At 54.2% G+C, this 18,708-nt stretch overlaps 2 protein-coding genes across 9 annotated transcripts in view; one reads left to right on the top strand and one right to left on the bottom strand.

The window, feature by feature from the left end:
• The first annotated feature begins 37 nt into the window (after positions 1-37).
• PLEKHJ1 (pleckstrin homology domain containing J1) lies at positions 38-7,163 on the top strand. The gene is made up of 6 exons (XM_084220949.1): positions 38-167; positions 1,620-1,687; positions 2,685-2,751; positions 4,393-4,483; positions 4,668-4,731; positions 5,185-7,163. Exons 1-6 carry the CDS (start codon positions 53-55, stop codon positions 5,248-5,250), a joined length of 471 nt encoding a protein of 156 aa, XP_084077075.1. The 5' UTR covers positions 38-52; the 3' UTR covers positions 5,251-7,163.
• Positions 7,164-8,406: 1,243 nt separating this feature from the next.
• The window catches only part of DOT1L (DOT1 like histone lysine methyltransferase), an 89,790-nt gene continuing 79,488 nt past the window's right edge, over positions 8,407-18,708 (bottom strand). For 3 of the 8 annotated variants that reach the window (XM_084221301.1, XM_084221303.1, XM_084221304.1), the window contains exon 28: positions 8,407-18,542. In XM_084221301.1, the coding sequence (XP_084077427.1) occupies positions 17,980-18,542 (563 nt within the window). In that variant the 3' untranslated portion in view covers positions 8,407-17,979. The remainder of the gene's footprint in view (positions 18,543-18,708) is intronic. The other 5 variants (XR_014616732.1, XM_084221305.1, XR_014616733.1 and 2 more) reach the window with 3 other exon arrangements.

Below are 18,708 nucleotides of genomic sequence, written 5' to 3'. Positions count from 1 at the left end.
CGGTGCCGCTGAGGGCGCTTCCGGCGGCGCTGGCGGCGGCCCGGGCGGGGCCATGGGCCGGGGCGGGCCCGCCATGCGCTACAACGAGCGGGAGCTGCTGTCCCTGGCCCGCCAGCCCGCCGAGAAAGCGGCCGAGATCCGCATGAGCGTCCCCAAGAAGGGCAACGGTGAGGGGGAGTGCGCGGAGGGGCCTGTGTGGAGAGTCAGGGCTGGAGTTACTGCGGTGGGAGCAGGGCAGGATCGGGAGGATCGGGGGGGACCGGACCGGGGGTACCTGAGGGGCCCCGAGTGGGGAATCAGAGCTGGGGTTACAGGGAGTGGGGAATCAGGGCTGGGAGAGGGACTGGGAGAGCTGGGGATACTGGAGGATCCGGGAGTAGGGGGCGAGGAGAGACTGGGAGAACTGGAGTGGTGGGACTGAGGGGACTGGAGAATCACCAGTGGGAAACTGGGGTAGGACCGAGTGCTGGGGGAAGCAAGGTTGGAGGGCGGTGTGGGGAGAAAGGTGAAGGTGGGTCAGGACCGGGGGTTCTGGGGGGCCCCAACTGCAGAATCAGAACTGGGGATACTGGGCAGGGACTGGGAGAGAGAGAGGCTCGGTGCCCTGGGTGGTGGGGCTGAGGGAACTGGAGAATCATGAGTGAGAAACTGGGGGTAGGACCAGGGAGGGACTGGGGGTACTTGAGGGGCCCCAACTGCAGGATCAGAACTGGAGTTACTGGGGGGCAAGGCCAGAGAGGGACTGGGGGAGCTGGGTGGGAGGATTGAGGGTGCTGGAGAATCCAGGCTGGGAAACCAGAGCAGCACTGGGCACAGGGGCAGGGTGGGACTGGCTGTATTGGGTGGGCAGCACTGGGAGCACTGGGCACAGGGGCAGGGTGGGACTGGCTGTTTGGCTGTTTGGGTGGGCAGCACTGGGAGTGCTGGGCACAGGGGCAGGGTGGGACTGGCTGTTTGGGTGGGCAGCACTGGGCACAGGGGCAGGGTGGGACTGGCTGTTTGGGGTGGGCAGCACTGGGCACAGGGGCAGGGTAGGACTGGCTGTTTGGGTGGGCAGCACTGGGAGTGCTGGGAGGCAGGACTGGGGACAGGCAGACTGGGAGGGCTGGAGTGTGGGAATGAGGAGCATGAGTGGTGGGGTCCAGTCTGGGTGTGGAGGGAGGTTCTGGGATTGGGCTGGGGCCAGGGAGATCCCCTATTTCCAGGGGATGTGGGGAAGAAACTTCCCTGAAATCTCCCAGCAAAATTCCCTTGCAAACCAGCCCTGGAGTGTTGTACTCACTCCCTTGTCCTGAGCCTTTCCTCCTCTGAGGACCTGCTGGACTTTGTCCCTTGGAGGTGACACCCATGCTGGCAGCTCCAGGCAGGGCTCCTGTGTTCTGGAGCTTTTCCTGGAGTGCCTGAGGCCCTGTGGTGCTGCTGTGAGCTCTGACTGCCCAGGACCTGCTGGAGGAGCTGCTCAGGGGCTCTGTCACCCTGAGGACACTTTGTCACCCCCAGGCAGTGTTTGGGGTGGGTGCAGGGGGTGCTTTGGGGGGGTCAGTGCCGTTCTCAGGGCTGGCAGGGTGCCCTCTGCTCCCTGTGCCTCAGCCCTGCCCTGCTCCCCCGTGTCCCTGCAGTGCTGAAGAAGCGCCTGGTGAAGCTCGTGGTGAATTTTCTCTTCTACTTCCGCACCGATGAGGCCGAGGTAGGGATTGGGCCTCTGGCTGGGGTTTGTTCCTCTCCTCCTTTCTTCTTTTTCTCTGCCTGGATTGTGTGGGCTGGGAAAAGGGTGCAGGAACAGGGTCTACCTTCCCTCTTCCACCAGCTCAGCAGGGCTCCAGGAGAGCTGGAGAGGGACTGGGGACAAGGCCTGGAGGGACAGGACACAGGGAATGGCTGCCAGTGCCAGAGGGCAGGGCTGGATGGGATCTTGGGCAGGAATTGTTCCCTGGCAGGGAAAATGGATTGGAATGGATTTCCCAGAGCAGCTATGGCTGCCCCTGGATCCCTGGCAGTGCCCAAGGCCAGGCTGGACAGGGCTGGGAGCAGCCTGGGAACAGTGGGAGGTGTCCCTGCCATGGCAGGGGTGGCTCTGGATGGGCTTTGAGGTCTCTTCCAACCCAAAAAATTCTATGAAATACAAGATAAATCAGATTTTCAGTCCCTTCCCTGCTGTCTGATTTGTTTCTGACACTTTGGTTCACTTCAGCAAGGATTTCCTGTGGTTGCTCTTGTTCATGGTCAGTGTCAACCACTGTCTTCACATCCCTGAGTAGTACCAAGGGGATTTTTGTCCATCCTGAGCTGCTCCAGCTCCCCTCACACTGTTTAACCCCTTGCAAGGCTCCAGGACAGCCCTTACACAGCTCAGTGTTGGTTATTCTGGGTGTGACAGTAAATGTTTCATCTTTGATTTTAAAACCAAAAGTTCTTCTCTGGTATCACAGAGTGGTGAAGACTAGGCTGAATCTGAGCCAGTAGAGGTGATTAACATTTAATTAACAAATGCAAAGTGCTACAGGTGAGACTGGCATGAAGAGGTTGATTAAAGGAACATGAAATATGGTGCAATCAGACTGAATTTTTTAAAAGCAGCACCAGCTTGTGAAAGTTGCTTTAAAGGCTCCAGGGAAGCACTGTGGGTTCAGCCCTCGTGGTGTGGGGGCTCTGTGGGTTAAACCCTCTCTATTTGTGTTTTCCAGCCCATTGGAGCTCTGCTGCTGGAGCACTGTAAGATCACCAAAGAGGAGGAGAACGTCTTCTCCATCAGTGAGTGCTGCCTGTGCACCCTTTGCCTTCCCCTGGGGCACATGGGGAGGAAATGTTGGACTGCTCAGTTCCTGCTCTCCCTGTTTCCTTGGTGGCCCTGGGGTCAGCTCAGCCCTTCCCCTCCTCACTGGGGTCACTGTCCCCAGCCCTTCTCCTCTCCCTCTGTGGGATCAGGCTCTGCTACCAGGGAACAGGACAAGAGGGAATGACCTCCAGTTGTGCCCAGAGCAGGTTTAGGTTGGGTGCTGAGGGAAATGTGCTCACCAAAAATGTTTGGAAGCGCTGGCACAGGCTGCCCAGGGCAGTGGTGGAGTCCCCATCCCTGGGAGTGTTCAGAAGATTTGTGGCTGTGGACCTGGGGACAGGGGTGAGGGGTGAACCCGGTGGTGCTGGGCTGATGGTTGGATCTGATGATCTCAAAGGCCTTTTCCAACTTTACCAATTCCTCAGCCTTTCCCTTCCCCAGCTGCCAGCTGTTCCTCACTGTGCCCATGGCCCATCCCAAGGAGATCCCAGGGATATCCCATGGCACAGCCTGTGGGCTTTGCACAGCTGCACGTGCAGAGCAGCACTAAGAGCAGCCAGGCCCCTGGGTGCCTGTGCAATCCCTGGCAGGGGGAGCTTGGTTATTGACAGATCTGCTCTGTGCTGCTGCATTTTATCCAAAAAACACCCTGGAGAGGCTCAGATAAAGCTGCTCCAGCCCCATCCTCCCCTCTGTGTGTCCTTGTGCAGCTGCAGCTGGGCCAGCTCTCCCCTGGGAGCAGCCTTTCATCCCCTGTGCCAGAGGTATGTGGCCACAATAACAGGATGTTTCTCCAAGGCCATCCCTGTATCTTTTGGCCTGGCTGCCAGGCACAGCTGTGGCTCTGCTCTGTGCTTCCAAAGGGCCCTCAAACAGCTTGAACACACTGAGCCCACAGCACCACGTGCTGGATTTTGGGGCTTTAGGGATGTTGGGAGCTCTGGTGAGGGGGGATTCCTGAGCAGGGTTAAACCCAGCAGTACCTGGTGTTGGGATGTGTCCACAGCACATCCCAAGGTGCTGGAGCAGCCTGAGCCAGGTGTTTGGCAGCAGCAGCCCTGTGGGTCTGCTCAGCAGAGCTCTGGGGACAGGAACTGGGGACATGTCAAGAGCTGGAGTGGCACCAGGACCTGCTCTCCATGGTGAGAGTGCCATGTGAGTGCCACATTCCCAAAAGCCTCCAGCAAAGGCACCTCAGGGCCTTCTCCCAGTGCAGTTTATCTCCTTGGTTGGCTGCTCCCTGTAGGTATCCCAGTTCCTCTCTCAGGGCTGTTTCCCACTTGGATTTAAATCCTGGTGTCTTTGCAAGGGGCCTCAGGGAGTCAGTCCTGGATCTGGCCATGCTGGTCCTGTTCAGGTCACCCTCAGTTTGGGAAGTTGCCCTTCCCAAGGTCTCTGGCTTCTGTAAGCTGGGAAATGCTGTGGGCAGCTGCTCCAGGTACCCAGAGCCACCCAGGGAACAGGAAAGGGGCTGGAAGTGGGGGTGGCAGAGTCATTGCCAGCTCATCTTAGTTAACAGAGCTGCTAATTGTGGCCTGGCAGAGTGGGGAGGGAGTCAGGGGAGCAGCAGCAGTTCTGCCAGGACCTGCCTGGAGCCTTTTCCTTGTCCTTGGCAGGTTTCATCGAGGAGCCAGAGAGGAAATACTGCTTCGAGTGTGCCACAGAGGAGCAGTGCCAGGAGTGGGTCGAGGCACTCAGGAGAGCCAGGTGGGCTGAGCCCTCAGAGCCAGGGCAGTGCTGGGGGCTCTGGGCTGTGTTCTGGGATCAGGAACTGGGAGGGCAGTGCTTATCTCCTCCCAGCCAAGCTTCCCTCCAGCTCTAAAATAGCATCTGAAACTTCCCCACATCTCTCTCTGCTCAGCCCTTCCCGTGCTCTGTTCCTGTCTTGCAGCTATGAGTTCCTGAGGAGGAGCCTGATTTTCTACAGGAATGAGATCCAGAAGATGACAGGGAAGGTGAGTGAGTCCCTGCAGGGCATTGCTCAGGTGTGACTGATGGCTTTGGGTGGCAGCAGGGGCTGTGGCTGCCAGTCCTGCCCAGGCTGTGTGTGGGAAGGAGATCCCAGATCCCATAGGGAGCCATGGTCTCCACAGCCAGACCTGAGCACCTTGCCCTGGTGCTCACTCCAACCCTGATGCACACATTCTGTGCTGGAGTGGCCAAAGGCTTGGAGCTGGACAGGTCCAGAGCTGGCCTGGCCTCCCATGGACTCTCTGGAACAGTTCACAGCACCCTGGGCAGATCCATGGGTGGAGATTCTGCTCACCCCCTGCCAGGGGCCTGGGGCATCCCAGCTCCAGGGAGGGAGGTGGCTCCCCTGGACCTTGGCTCCCTGTGATGTCCTGCATGTCCCAAGGGCTGCTGGGCTTTATCTGCATCTCACTGGTGCCTCCCTGTGCTCCCCACAGGACCCCCTGGAGCAGTATGGAATCTCTGAGGAAGCTCGTTTCCAGCTGGGAGCACACAGGCAGTAACCCTCACCTGCTGCAGCTGCCTCCACAGCAGCTCCCCACACTGGCCACGTGACTTTTTTATTTATTACCCCAATCATTTTGTATTTTTTTAAAAGGAATTCGTTGCACATTCCCAGTGCCCCAGCTGGGGGGGCTGAGCTGCTCTGTGGGTGCTGCAGTGGGAGCAGAGCCCCCAGCCCTGGGGTGGGCAGGGGCAGGGGCTGACAGAGCTCCCAGCTCCTCCAGGCCATGCTGGGGCCACCCAGGCCAGCTCCACCCTTCTGCTCAGCTTCCCTGGCTCAGGATCCTCCTGCAGGCTCCCAGGAGCCAGCTCAGAGCTCATCCCTGGCTGTAAGAGGATGTGACTGATGCATTTCTGGGCTCCAACTGAACCCCCTCCTGCTCTCCAGGGAGGAGTGGGAATTCCTCCAGCTGATGGAGAGGGGCATCTGAAGCCCTGTGCAGCCACGGCCTTTTGGGGTCTTCTGTTCCCTCCCCTGGGCAGGTGCTGCAGTTCCTGGGGGCTGGATAAGCCCACCCAAAAGGACAAAGCTGCAGAGCACGAGGGAACAAAGACAGGGAGAGATCCTTGTGTGATCCTGCCTGCCTGCAGAGCTCTGCAGTGATCCAGCTTCCCAGGGAGCAGAGGCAGATGGAGAAGCTGGCAAAGGCAGGAGCTGCTCCCTTTGGCTGGAGGATGGAGCTGCAGGAACTGCACCAGCTCAGCCAGGCATTAACCCTTCACTCCCTGAGCCACTGCTGCAGCTTTTCTCCTCTCTGTGTGTCCCCTTTGTCCAAAGGGACAGACCAAAAACCTGTGCCAAGGTCACAGTGAGCTGCCAGGGAGCCAGGGCTGCCTGTGCTGGAGCTCCTGCAGGGAGGAGATAAGGATTAGGAACAACCACCCCATAGGATCAGCCCTGGCTCTGGCTGCACCAAGGAAAACTGCCCGGACATGAGGGATGGAGGACACTCCCCACACCCAGGGCTGCAGCAGCCCCAGATTCTTGACTGCCTGAGCAGCTTCCCTGGAACCAGCCCGGGAAAACTCCCAGGAAAGGCCTCTGGGAAGGTCCCAGGAGTCACTGTCAGAGGCTGCTGGCAGCAGAAACGGGGCTGGGGCTGGGGCAGGGCGGGGGCTTGGCCTGGGCTTTGGGAGCTGCAGCTCTGGGCATTGTTCTCCTCCAGCTGCCCAGCCCAGGGAGGGGGTGGAGCAGCCTCTGAGCTGGGCTTGAAAGGAATTTTGGGGTCTTTTCTCCTTGACTGGCAGTAATGCCCAAAGCAGAGCTCACACTGCAGCTTTTGGCATCCTGGTGTTCCCTCTTTACCTCATGCAGCTGAGTACCAGCAGTGACACTTGTCACTGAGGCTTTAGTTTTTGTCTCAAAGCTGAGATTTTTCCCTTTTTCCTCCCCAAATACTCCTTTTCCCTTGAAGCATTCCAGGTGCTCCAGAAATTACCAAAATCAGCCAAGGGGCAGCTGCCCTGGGGAATCAGCTGAGGGCAGCAGGGAGGGAGCAAAATCCAGGGGGGGTTACAGACAGATGGCAGCTCCAGGAGAAGCAGCAGTGAGGGATTAAGAGCAGGAACACACAGGAGCTGTGCTTTAGGGAATCAGTATCCTTGGATGACTCCAAAGGGCATTTTAATGCTGCCCAGCCTGCATTTTTACAAAGCAGAGCTGAGTTCTCAGCTGGGCCTGCCACCACTGTAGCAAATGTGTCACCTGTGCCTTGCAGGACACCTTTCCCCAGGTGCAGCTGCCACCCTCCAGTGTCACTGTGCAGAAAATGGGTGTTTTATTTGCTGTTCCAGGGAACATTGATTTGAATGTTCATCACCAATGACATTTCTTAACTGAATGTACAACAAAAGCTGTGAAGAGTTGCCAGGGCCAGGCCAGGCCCAGGGACTCAGATCCATTGTAGGCAGGGCTGGGACACGGGGTGGGGGAGGGAGGGAGGTTGGTACTTTGCAGACACTTTGAAATTTGCATCAACTGCTGGTGACTTACAATTGTTCATTTTTCACATTCTGATGACTTTGCTTGTTGTGTTTCAGCTAGAGCCAGCTCCAGGCTCCCTGAGAGCCATTTCTGTGTTGTACAGTGAACATTCCCAATAAATCCTGTTTTAATCTTTGTGATGGTCACAACTGTTCTACAACACCAAAACCTCCCTGGGAGGGGTGGCTGGAGCCAGCCCAGGGGCACCAGGGGTGGTTCTTGCTGAGGAGCCAGTTGGGGATGGCTCCACAAGGGCCTTGGGGAGGCTTTTTCAGGCAATCAGACCTTTAAAGGTCTTCTAATCCAACTGGTTTTGGTACTGGAGCCAGGCTGGGGCAGGTGACAAACCGGTGTAGGAAGAGGGGCTGGGGGCTCAGGGTGAAGGTGGGGCTGTGTTTTGTTTTAAACCCTACAGGGACTTGGCTCAGGAAGTGTTTGTGGCCTCCAGCTCTGAGGTTTAAGCACATCCCTGGCTGCCTGTGGGGTTGGTGCACTGGTGCCACTGCTGGCTAAAAGGGAACAAAGCTTGGATGGGTTGGGAATCATGAAAGTGTTTAGGTTGGAAAAGACCCCTAGAAAAATTGAGTCCAGCCATGACCCAGCACTGCCATGGCCACCACTGCCCTGTGTCCCCAGGAGCCATGTCCACACTTTGTCCCAATGCTCCTGGGGCTGGTGACTCCAGCAGTGCCCTGGGCAGCTCCTTCCAATGCTTTACAAACCTTTCAGTGAGGAAATTTCCCCAGTATCCAACCTAAAACCTCCCCTGGCCCAGCCTGAGGCCGTTCCCTCTCCTCCTGTCCCTGTTCTGGGAGCAGAGCCCGACCCCTGGGCTGTCCCTCCTGTCAGGAGTTGTGCAGAGCCACAAGGTCCCCCCTGAGCCTCCTCTGCTCCAGGCTGAGCCCCTTCCCAGCTCCCTCAGCCTCTCCTGGAGCTCCAGACCCTTCCCCAGCTCTGTTCCCTGCCCTGGACCTGCTCCAGCCCCCAGTGTCCCTTGATGGGCCCAGAGCTGTCCCCAGGCCCTGCTGTCCCTCCCCAGTGCCAGCACAGGATCCCAAATCCCCAAACCCCAGAGCTGGAGGTGCTGCCTGGCTCAGGGATCCCCACAAAAGCCCCAAACCTCATTTCCCTCCTGATTGTGCTGAGGCAGTGAAAGGCCACACGAGCTCGGTGTATTAAAATACAGACACTTTAATATAAAGACAAAACTTCAAAGCATCATTTCAATTACAAATCAAGGGAGACACAAGAAATTAAGTGGAGGGAGGGGAGCAAAAACTAACTCTTACATTGTGGAGAATTAGAAAGGCCGGGTGGAAATATATATATTATACATACATATATACACACCAGAATTCACACTACTGCTAGGCAGGAATGAAAGGAATGACAGAACAACTTACCAGTATAAAAAAAAAAAAAAATCCAAAAACAAACCAACCAAAAAAAAACAAAAAAAAAAAGATAAATTAGGGGAAGTTTGAATTTTAAATAATTCAGTTTAATAGGCTAAACTATATAAACTAATTCCTATTCACTAGGAAACATCCCATATCACTGTCCTAAGAAAATGGGTTTTTCTAAAAATCCATTGAAAAATGGATTTTTATTAGTAGTTAAAAGTTTACTAATCAATTCCTGAGCAACAGCAACCTCATCATCTACTGCTTTCCCCATCCAAGTCCCACTCAGCGAGGGCAGGCTCTCACTCCTAAAAAATTTAAGTAGAACAGAGACCTAAAAAGTTGGGTTTTAATTGGAAATCGATCACTTCAAAGATTAATAGGTTAAAAAAGCCAAGCAGGATGGATCAACCCATTCCACCTTTTCCTCAATAACTCCAGAGACAAAACCTTTTAAAAAATTATTTGACTGCACCAGAAAAGCAACCAGATGTACCTCGAGAAAACCAAAGGATCACAAACCTGAGAACTTCAGGGTTAGCATTGTCAAACTTGGAATTTTCAGATGAGATTTTGTTTTTACACCAAAAAGAACTCAAGGAGCCTCTTCAGGAAAAAGGTCCCAAACAGTAAAAACACTGGAGAATTATTTCCCAATTTTTTTCTGTCTCGGGTTTAAACCCTGAAGTTCCCAATAACAGCATCTTTTAATGCAATATTCAGTCTAAATATATATTTATATATTTATAATGTATAAGGATAAATAAAATATGGCACAGCAACATTTTGAAACAGCTTTTAGTGAAAACCTGATCCGCAAATGGAGCGGAAAATGGAAATGGAGCAAAAAAAAAAAAAAAAGAAAAAGAAAAAACCCTTTAAAACCAGTAAGACTTCAAATATTCATCCACTGACTGCACATCTCTACGCCCAAAACTCCAATTCCTGTGATTTTTCCTCAGTGCTGCAAAGATAGTTCACAAAAACACTGTGAAGTTTCTGCTCCCCAAAAGCATTTTGGGTTCACAGCCCTGTCCAAGGCCCTCCCCTGCTCTCAGTCCTTAATCCCCTCTGTGCTCTTGGCTCAGGCAAAACAAGAAAAGCAGAATTTTCCACAACAGCCACCCCTGGAAGTTGGGATCTTTCCAGGGTGGAGTTAAACACACTGAGACCCCTCAGGTTTCCATGCCCTGGAGCAGAGGGAGAATTCCAGCACCAAAATCACACAGGACATGACCAAGCAAAGGCCCCAGTGCCAGGAGAGCCCAGGAGCAGCTCCTGGGGACAGTGACCCTGGGCCAGGCCCTGCAGGTGGCCCCAGGGCTCAGGGGAGCTCCAGCTCTGCTGAGGATGGAAGGAAGGGCCCAGGGAGGGCTGAGGAGGGAGGGGGATCCCCAGCAGCAGCCTGACAACAGCTCCCAGCACTGGGAGTCCCAATCAGCTGGAGCTGGAGCAGGGCAGGGGAGGCAGAGCATCCTGAGGGCACAGGGGACACAGGGGACACAGGGGACACAGATCCCCAGCACCAAGGGGGGCCCAAAGGGACTCAGAGGAGCTGGAAGCACTGGCTGTCCCCTCCCTGAGCCAGGGCTGGGTGTCCCCAGCAGCTCTGCACTGCTGGGACTGGGACTGTCCCTGCCACCACTCCCTCAGCCTCTCCTTTGCCTGGACTCTCTTCGAAGTGGAAAAATATCCACTGGTAGCAGATGCTGAACACAACCCCAGCAAGAACCAAAGCCCAGCAAGAACCAAAGCCCAGCAAGAACCAAAGCCCAGCAAGAACCAAAGCCCAGGCTGCCTGCCCATGGCCACAGGAAAGGACCTGGAAGGGGCAGCCCAGCAGAGCAGGAAGATCCAGGTCCTTCCAGGGGAAGGCTGGGCTGAGATGGAAACAATGACCACAGGCAGTAAATTCACTGTGGAGGGGAGCCCCTGAGCTGTGGTACCCACAGAGCTGGGTGAAGGTGCAGGAGCAGCAGGTGAGGCAGGTCTGGCTCTCACCCATCTCCTCCCAGATGTGTCTGAACAGAATCAGAACAGTTTGGAAGATTGGAAAGCACCAATAAAGGTCATTTAGTCCAACCCCAAAGAAGGCCAAAGTGACCCCAGCACACGTCTCAAACCTGTCCCCAGGGGTGAGGGCAGGGACACAGCCCCAAACAGCCTGGGAGCAATGCTGCAGCTGGATGTGTTTCCAGGTGGGATGGAAGAGCTGATCAGACTGGAAACCTCTCCACTCCCAGGCTGCAATTGCTCAAGTGACTTCCTCAAGGATTAAATTTGACCAAAGAAAGAAGAAAGTGACTCAGCTGAACTGAGTGTGACCCAGAGCTGGGCGAGTTTCACTCTAAGGAGTGTCAAGTCCTGGGGATTTGGAATCTCTGGATTGAAAAAGAGATGAGTAAATCCATTCATGAGCAAGTGATGTCACCTTCCTGCCTGCAGGACCCCAGGGACTGTGGGTGTGATCCCAGACTTGATCCCAGCAATGAGGGGGAATCCCACTTCCCATGCCAGGCTGAGCCCAGAGCCCAACCCCAGCCAGGAGCAGAGGGAGCACAGAGCCTGAACTGGAAGATAAAATGCTGCCCCAACAGCAAGGAAGGTAAAGAGATGGAAGCACAAGAATTTCTGATCTGTGTGGTTGAGGAGACACAAATTCCTGGTGATCAGAAGGAACTGGAGATGAGCTCACCCCAGAATGGCAGGACAGTGAGGATGTGCTGCCCTCCCTCCTCCTCTTTCCCACTGATGGGCGATGAAGATGCTCCCTGCTTGTCCAGACTGATCCACACCTTCCTGCAGGGAACAGTTTGTGCCAAGCCTAGAGGGGATGGAGGGAACCCTCCAACCCCCTTTATCCCCTGCAGCAGCTCAGATCCAGCCTCCACATCCTCAGCAATGCTTTCCCACTCTCTCCCTCGGCAATCCAGCTGCTGGGTGTGGAGTAATCAGATTGCTGCTGAATTACTCATCTGCAGCAAATCCCAAATTTAGGTGCAGTGCCTTTGGAGCCCTCCCAGCACTGTGGGTCCCAGGGGACTGGGCCTGGCGAGCCAGAGGTGGCAAATGCCCAAGGAAGGAAGAGCCCACGCAGGCCTTGTTCCTCAAGGCTGACATTCAGCAGCAGGGACAGGTTTTCCTCAGCACAGCACTCAGGAAGTTCCATTTTTTTGGCAGCAGACTTGCTCCAAGATGTGTTTTTGCTTCCTGGCGAGTCCTTTGCTGGCAGCAGGGGCCTGGAGGAGGGAGAATGGTGTGACAGCCCCAGAAGGACTGGACCCAGCACCAGCAGGAGAAATTCTCCTTTTTGGAACTGTTTGGCTTTGATTGCTCCAGAGGATCTTCAATTATTGCAAACAGGTTTCAGCTCCTGGCTCAGTGTTCCAGCAGTGGGGTCACAGCTGTGGCCACACGGATCCAAGGTCTGCCTCCAGCCAGGTGAGAGCTCTTCCCAATGAACAGACAGAGCAGCAAGAGACCGGCCAGGAGCTGGGCTGCAGGAGCCTCCAGGTCCCTTCCAACTCAGGATGTTCTCTGAGTCCAAGATTTTAAGCTGAGCTTGCCCCAGATAATGGCAAAGCAATAAAAGGTCAGGGAGAGGGAAGACAAAACCAGGAATCTCTTGGCAAAAACATCTCCCAGCTCAGCCAGTGCCAAGGCACCAGCCCCAAAGTGTCCCCTTGGCTTCCCTCAGTGCTGAGCAGGCCCCCTCTGGAAGCACAACCTGGGATTCACAACCAGCAGCAGCTGCAGGGCAGGGCCTGGGGTGGGGGGACACCAGCAAGGCTGGAGCAGCTCCAGATCCCCCCAGAACGGGATGGCAGGGTGGGAACAGAGGGCACTGGGATGGCAGCAGGCAGTGGTGCACAGGCAGGGGGAGGCTGAGGCTCAGGCAGACTGGATCCCTCTCCAGGAACCCCAAAGATTCACTCCTGGGTCTGCTTCCCTTCCTGGGAGATGTCTGGAGAGTCACAGAGTCAGAACTCAGTCCAGGTGAGTGCTGAGCTCCAGGGGCTGTGCTGCCCCTTCTGAGGCTGCTCCTGAGCCAGCCCTGCCCTGGGCAGTGGCTGGCCACCAAGGCAGTGACAAAGGTGACACTGAGGCACAGACAGGCTTTGCTTTTCCACAGCACCCAGCAAAGAGCAGGGGACAAACTCCTCACCCAAAGCCTTTGCTCCAAAGGCTCCTGGAATCACAGAATTGTTCAGGTTGGAAAAGATCTTTCAGATCAGCTGTGAGGTGACAGTGGCCAGGCCACCCTGACCTCTGACAGCTCAGCCTGGCTCCCCAGAGCTGCTGGATGCAGAACACATCATTCCCAAAGGATCTGTCCCTCCTCACCACGCAGGGAGTGTCAGGGGCCAGCAGGGTGGGTGACACAGGTGACACAGGTGACACAGGCCTGGAGCAGAGCACAGAGGGTTCCATGGGATCTGTGGGTTGGTTCCTTCTCCAGCAGGAATCCTGGGAGTGCCTTGGGCACCACCCAAGCCAGGACAGGGATGGCAGCTGAGTTTTCTTCCTGGATCTCTGTGGCTGGAGGTGAAGGGAGGCACAAGAGCTCCAAGGAGCACCAAATCCTGGTCCCTCTGCAGGAAAGGATCTGATCAAAGCAGGGAGATGAAAAGCTTCTACTTGAACTTCCTCCTCTCTCTCTTTCACCAGAGATATAAACAATGGGGGAGAGGTAATTAGGAAATTAATTAAGGCTGCTGCCCCTCCAGCAATCACTCATTTACAGTCTCCAGAGGCCCCAGCACTCTGCTGTGTGCTGGGGCAGAAGCTGGAGCTGCCCAACTCCCAGCTGCAAAACATCTGGGTTACTGTGCTCCTGGATTCCAGGACATACACTGTGTTTGGCTCCTACGAGAAGCTACTGGATGTTCCTCTCACCCTCTGAGCATTCCTGCCCTTCTCCAGGCTCTCCCTGTGCTGCCAGTCCCTCAGCAGGACACACCCTGTCCCACACAAAGCAGAAATCCCAAAACACCCCCAAGGGGCTTTCAGTCCCTCCCCAGAGGATGAGGAGGCCGAGCCAGCCCCCAGAGGCTGCACAGAGGCTGCCATGGAAGACACAGCCAGGAATCCACAGCACAACTGCACCTGGTCCTAAACCTCCCCAAGACTGCCCAGGGTGAGGCACAGAGCTGAATGAACCCTGCAGAGGGAGGGAGCAGCCCCTGAGCCCCTCCCCAAACACTCCCAGCCCTGCTGGACAGGAGGAGGCAGCAGCAGAGCCCAGGAGGGCACAGGGACCTCCCTGCCCCAAAGCCAGAGCAGCTCCTTGTGACCCTGGGGGCTCACAGGGGCTCCTGCCAGTGCAGGGAGAGACTCACCAGGGAGCACCAGAAGGGATTTAAAGACACTGCTGCCCCTCTGAGCACCAGGGTCAGCAGGGAGGTGTTTTCCAAAGCCTGAATGGGATTTTTTTTCCAGTCATTTTGCTGTTGCAATCCCCTTTCTACTGTAGTTATTTTAATGGGTGCTTGGCCCAGCCTGAACTCAGACCAGCCTGATTTCTACTTAAATGGACCCTCCTTCTCCTCCTCACTTTATGCACTTGAATAAATAAGTTTTTACAGGTTCATTGTGCATTATACAAACTAAAAACAAAGGAAATAAAGCATAGGAAACTCAGAAGTTTTCATCACAGCTCTATAAAATCAGCCCTTCCTGCACACACGACACCGAGTCACGACGCAGGTCCCTGCCCCAGGGGGGCAGTGACAGCACAGGCAGCCAGGTCAGGGTGTTTTTGTGAACTACCATTCAAGAACCTACTCAAAAGCAAAGGAACACAAAAGCAAAATGCACCTTGTTAATCCATGTACACGGCCAAGCCGGGTCAGAGTCAAGTATCAAAACCCTACCAACGAAACAAGTCGTGCTTGGAAGGAAAGAACAACGAGCTGAGCAAAGTCTGCAGCCTGCAGCAGGACAGAAACACAACGTTCAATCTTCCCAAAACTGGGAAAAGGGCTGCACCAGCACCAGCCAGCACACACCCTGCTCAAACACCAAGGCCAGCCCCAAGGAGCGAGTTACCAGACCAGCTACCAAAATTCACAGTGACCCCAGCGCCACCAGCAACTGCAAATGGCCCAGGGAAGGAGCTTGGATGGGGCAGGACTTGGGATTTCTCCTGTTCCAGCTGTGCCTGCGTGGGCTGTGCCTGCCCAGGCTGCTCCAGAGGGGAGCACAGAGCCCTCGTTAGTCACAAACTCAATTAAAACCCACCCAGTTAAAAAGGGCCCGGCTCAGTCCGAACCAAACCCCGGGGGGAGAATTCCTTCCCCTGTCAGCCCCGGCTGCCAACCAAGAGGATTTTGGGATATGAACACAGTCAGGGGAATAAATAATCTGCAGACCTTTAAAAACTGGGTTTGGCATTGGTCAACCCCCAAAATCAGCACCAAGGATTCAAACCAGAGGCACAGTTCTGACGGACAAAATAGCACCGAGGAGGCTCTTTTACATCTCTGCTGGTGTGCCAGTCCTTTAGTATTCAGAGAATTTAATAATAATAACTTGTATTTATGAATCTAGGTGGAATAAAATAAGTCAAAATTGTTTTCACTTTAAAAAAAAGATAAATACTTTTATCTAAACTATCAACAATACAAACTGGAGCTTTAAGCATTTCTTTTGCCTTTTTTTTTTCCTTTTTTCTTTTTTTTTTTGTTTTTAGTCAGATTCACAGTAAATGTTTGCTCTGTTGTTTAGGTCTTTTTTATGGTTTTTATTTTGTCCAGTAGTAAGAGTAGAAACCCCTGCACAGGCCAGGTGAGCACCTTTCAGTGGAAGCCGAGTGAAGTTGGTCCACGTTGTCCTTGCATAGGTCACATTGGGTTGAGGTAGAAATCCTAGTTACCTGCACAACAGGAGGAGAGGAAGAGACTCATCTAAATAAAAGGCAAAAATCTGTTGTGTTCTTAGATGTGTCACTCATTCCTACATTGCTCCAAGACCTCCTCAGATGAAGCAAATCTTGACCCAATCCCAATTAGAGGACAGGATGGATGTTCCAAGGGACGTGTGCCCCCTCCAAATGCTGCAGTTTTTCAAGCTGTGGCTGTGTTGAACTCTGTCCTATGGGACTGAAATCAAGTGAGGGGGAAAGAGTAAAAAAGGTATTTCCCCCCTCAGTATTTCACCTTTTTATAGTAAAAGTTAATCTGCTTTGAGATTTGTTATTATTGTGGAGGAGGGACATTATGAATCAGAGAAAGGTTTGGTTGGGAGGGATCTCAAAGCCCATCCAGAGCCACCCCTGCCATGGCAGGGACACCTCCCACTGTCCCAGGCTGCTCCCAGCCCTGTCCAGCCTGGCCTTGGGCACTGCCAGGGATCCAGGGGCAGCCACAGCTGCTCTGGGCACCCTGTGCCAGGGCCTGCCCACCCTGCCAGGGAACAATTCCTGCCCAAGATCCCATCCAGCCCTGCCCTCTGGCACTGGCAGCCATTCCCTGTGTCCTGTCCCTCCATCCTTGTCCCCAGTCCCTCTCCAGCTCTCCTGGAGCCCCTTTGTGCCCTGCCAGGGGCTCTGAGCTCTCCCTGGAGCCTTCTCCTCTCCAGGTGAGCACCCCCAGCTCTCCCAGCAAAGCAAAGCAGATTATTTCAGTCCCCAGTTCCTGCTTCCAGCCCTGGTTCCCAAGGACTGAACACATCTGAGCCCATTTCTGTTCTCACTGAAATCAAGGGCACTGCTCCAACACCTTGGCTTCAGTCACAGGGCTTGGGATCACAACCAGCTCTGGTGCCATCAGTTCTGCTCCTGTGCTCCACAACCCAGCTTTGACACCCAGCTACTCTTCTACAAGTTCTTTTTGTGCTTTGTCTCTATTTTAGTATTTTTCAGTGACAGGGACTGTCCCACCTGATGAATCCTAGTCCAGCATGGTCTCAGTTCCAGGTAATTTCAACAAGAGACTCTCACACTGTCCTCACACACAGACCCTCCTCATCATCCCCATCTTCCTTCATCCCCATCCTCTCTCCTTTTGGGATTTTCCAAGCCCACCTCTCTGCTGGCACACAAAGCCCTTCCTCAGCCTCCCTTTCCTGCAGGGAAGGACCTGGCAATACTTACGTGCCTCCCAAAAGCCTAACCAGGGGTTTGTGGTGTCTGAGGAGGAATTTGATGAGGAAGACACTACACACAATGCACAGAGGCTCTCTCAGGTGTGTTGTAATCGAGTTTTATAAGCAGCAAAGTGTGTTCAACCACGTTTGTAGCTTTGGTACCAGTGGACAGCAACAACATCACAGACCTACAAGGAAAGCAGGGAGCCAGCTCTGGGGCTGGACACACTGGATGCACTTGGCAAGCACGAGTTGGTACAGCAGGATTGCCACAGAGTGTTTGCATGAACCACAGGACCCAGCTCTGTGGTGGTACAGTTTATTCTAGAGACAGTTCAATAAATACCTGCTGCAGGAGAAATGCACACAGCCTCCAGAGCCCTCCTCTCCTACAGCCTTTGTGGAGAGTGGAGCCCACTTCCCTCTGCACATTCCCTGTGCCCCCAGGGCTTGTGAGCAAAAATAAAACATCTGCTGGGGCTGTTCCTGCTGGCCCTGGCAGCAAGTCCAGCACAGGGAAGTGACAGGGAGTCACAGCCCTTCTCTGCCACCTGTGGCTGTGTTTCCAGTGATGCAGGGACACTGACTGCACTGCAGGCCCAGGGAATTTGCTCTCCAAGCAAAGCTGAAGCTTATAACCTAGAGATTCTTAACTTTATGACTATGTAGAGCAGCTGTTGCTGACTGGCAGTTTTTACTGACCACCACATTGTCACACAGAGTCACAAAGAGGCACCTGTGGGCACCTCAACGCTACAGACAAGGGCTGGTTTGGGATGAACAGGCTGTGCAAGAGGGGAGGGGGATCAGATGGGCAACACCCACTTCCAAAAACTGTATAAAACCACATGGAAAACAGACATGTTCTCCTGTTCCTACCTCCAGAAAGAACATTTTCTCTTTCTATGAAGAGACTTCAGCCTGAACATAACCCTGAGCCAGAGCAGAGTTACCCCTGTGAGCACTCCTTGTCGAGAAATCCTGACTCCCAGAACAGAGAGCACCAACACTTCCCATCCTCTGCCACCAGCTGGTTTGCTCCCCACATTTTGGAGATTCCTCTGCCCATTTTAGAGGTTTCTCTGCCCCATTTTAGGGCTCACTTTCCCCGTTTCAGAGGTTCCTGTTTAACAGAGCCTGGCCCCAACCTCTCTCTGCAAAGGAAGAAGCGTCAGTGAGCATCTCGCACGCAAACTCCTCTGGTTTTGTGTCTGGCCTTACCTTACAAAACAAGAACTGTTAGCTAAGCAAGCTCTTTATCGTGGCTTAACCCCCGAAAGGTGCGAAGCATAAGGAGGCTGCATGCCAAGGGTCACCCACATAGCGGCCGTGCCAGCGGCGTTGGGCTGCGGGAGCACGCGGGGCAGGGGCGGGTGGTGCACGGTAAAGGAGGGGCGGGAGGGTTTGTGCTGGAGAGAAGCCAGTTTGAGAGACAAAGAAGAGTTAGACTGGACAGGAGCAGAGGAGGAGGAGGGCAGGAACGTCTCGCCAGGAGGGATGGAGGGCAGGTTCTGCAGGAGAGCAGGCTCGGAGTTAGAAGCGAGTAAAGGAGGAGGGGGAGGCAAGGACACGTTAGGAGGGGGTGGAGGGGGATGGAAGACAGATTGCACTGGAGCTCTGTTGAGGTGCTGAGCAGGTCTAGTCTCACTAGATGTTACTAAATTAGAGGAAGAGGGTGGGAAGGATGAGGATGAGGTGCTGGCAACAGCCTGCAGAGGGTTTAAGCTTAGCACGGTGCTGCTAGAGACAGCACTGCTGCTGAAACTGGCTCCAAACTGATGAGGAGAGGAGGCAGAAGGCACCGCATGGTTAAAAATACCTGCAAACAGGAGAGAAAAACTCAGCTTCAACAGATGGGCTTTGTACAGTCTCAAGTGACAAGAGAAACAAAACAAAAAAGAAAACAAACAAAAAAAAGAAAACAAACAAACAAAAGCAAAATTATAATAAGTTACAGCCCCATACAAAAATATGCAGCGTGAGAA

This window comes from Fringilla coelebs (assembly GCF_963513975.1).
Source record: "Fringilla coelebs genome assembly, chromosome: 24".
NCBI classification, from domain to species: Eukaryota; Metazoa; Chordata; class Aves; order Passeriformes; family Fringillidae; genus Fringilla; species Fringilla coelebs.
This window is presented reverse-complemented; position numbering and strand designations above follow the sequence as displayed.

Coding starts and splice junctions, on each gene's coding strand:
- PLEKHJ1 (XM_084220949.1), top strand. CDS start 53: ATGGGCCGGGGCGGGCCCGCCATGCGCTACAACGAGCGGGAGCTGCTG. Junction 168..1,619: donor CGTCCCCAAGAAGGGCAACG/GTGAGGGGGAGT, acceptor GTGTCCCTGCAG/TGCTGAAGAAGCGCCTGGTG. Junction 1,688..2,684: donor TCCGCACCGATGAGGCCGAG/GTAGGGATTGGG, acceptor TGTGTTTTCCAG/CCCATTGGAGCTCTGCTGCT.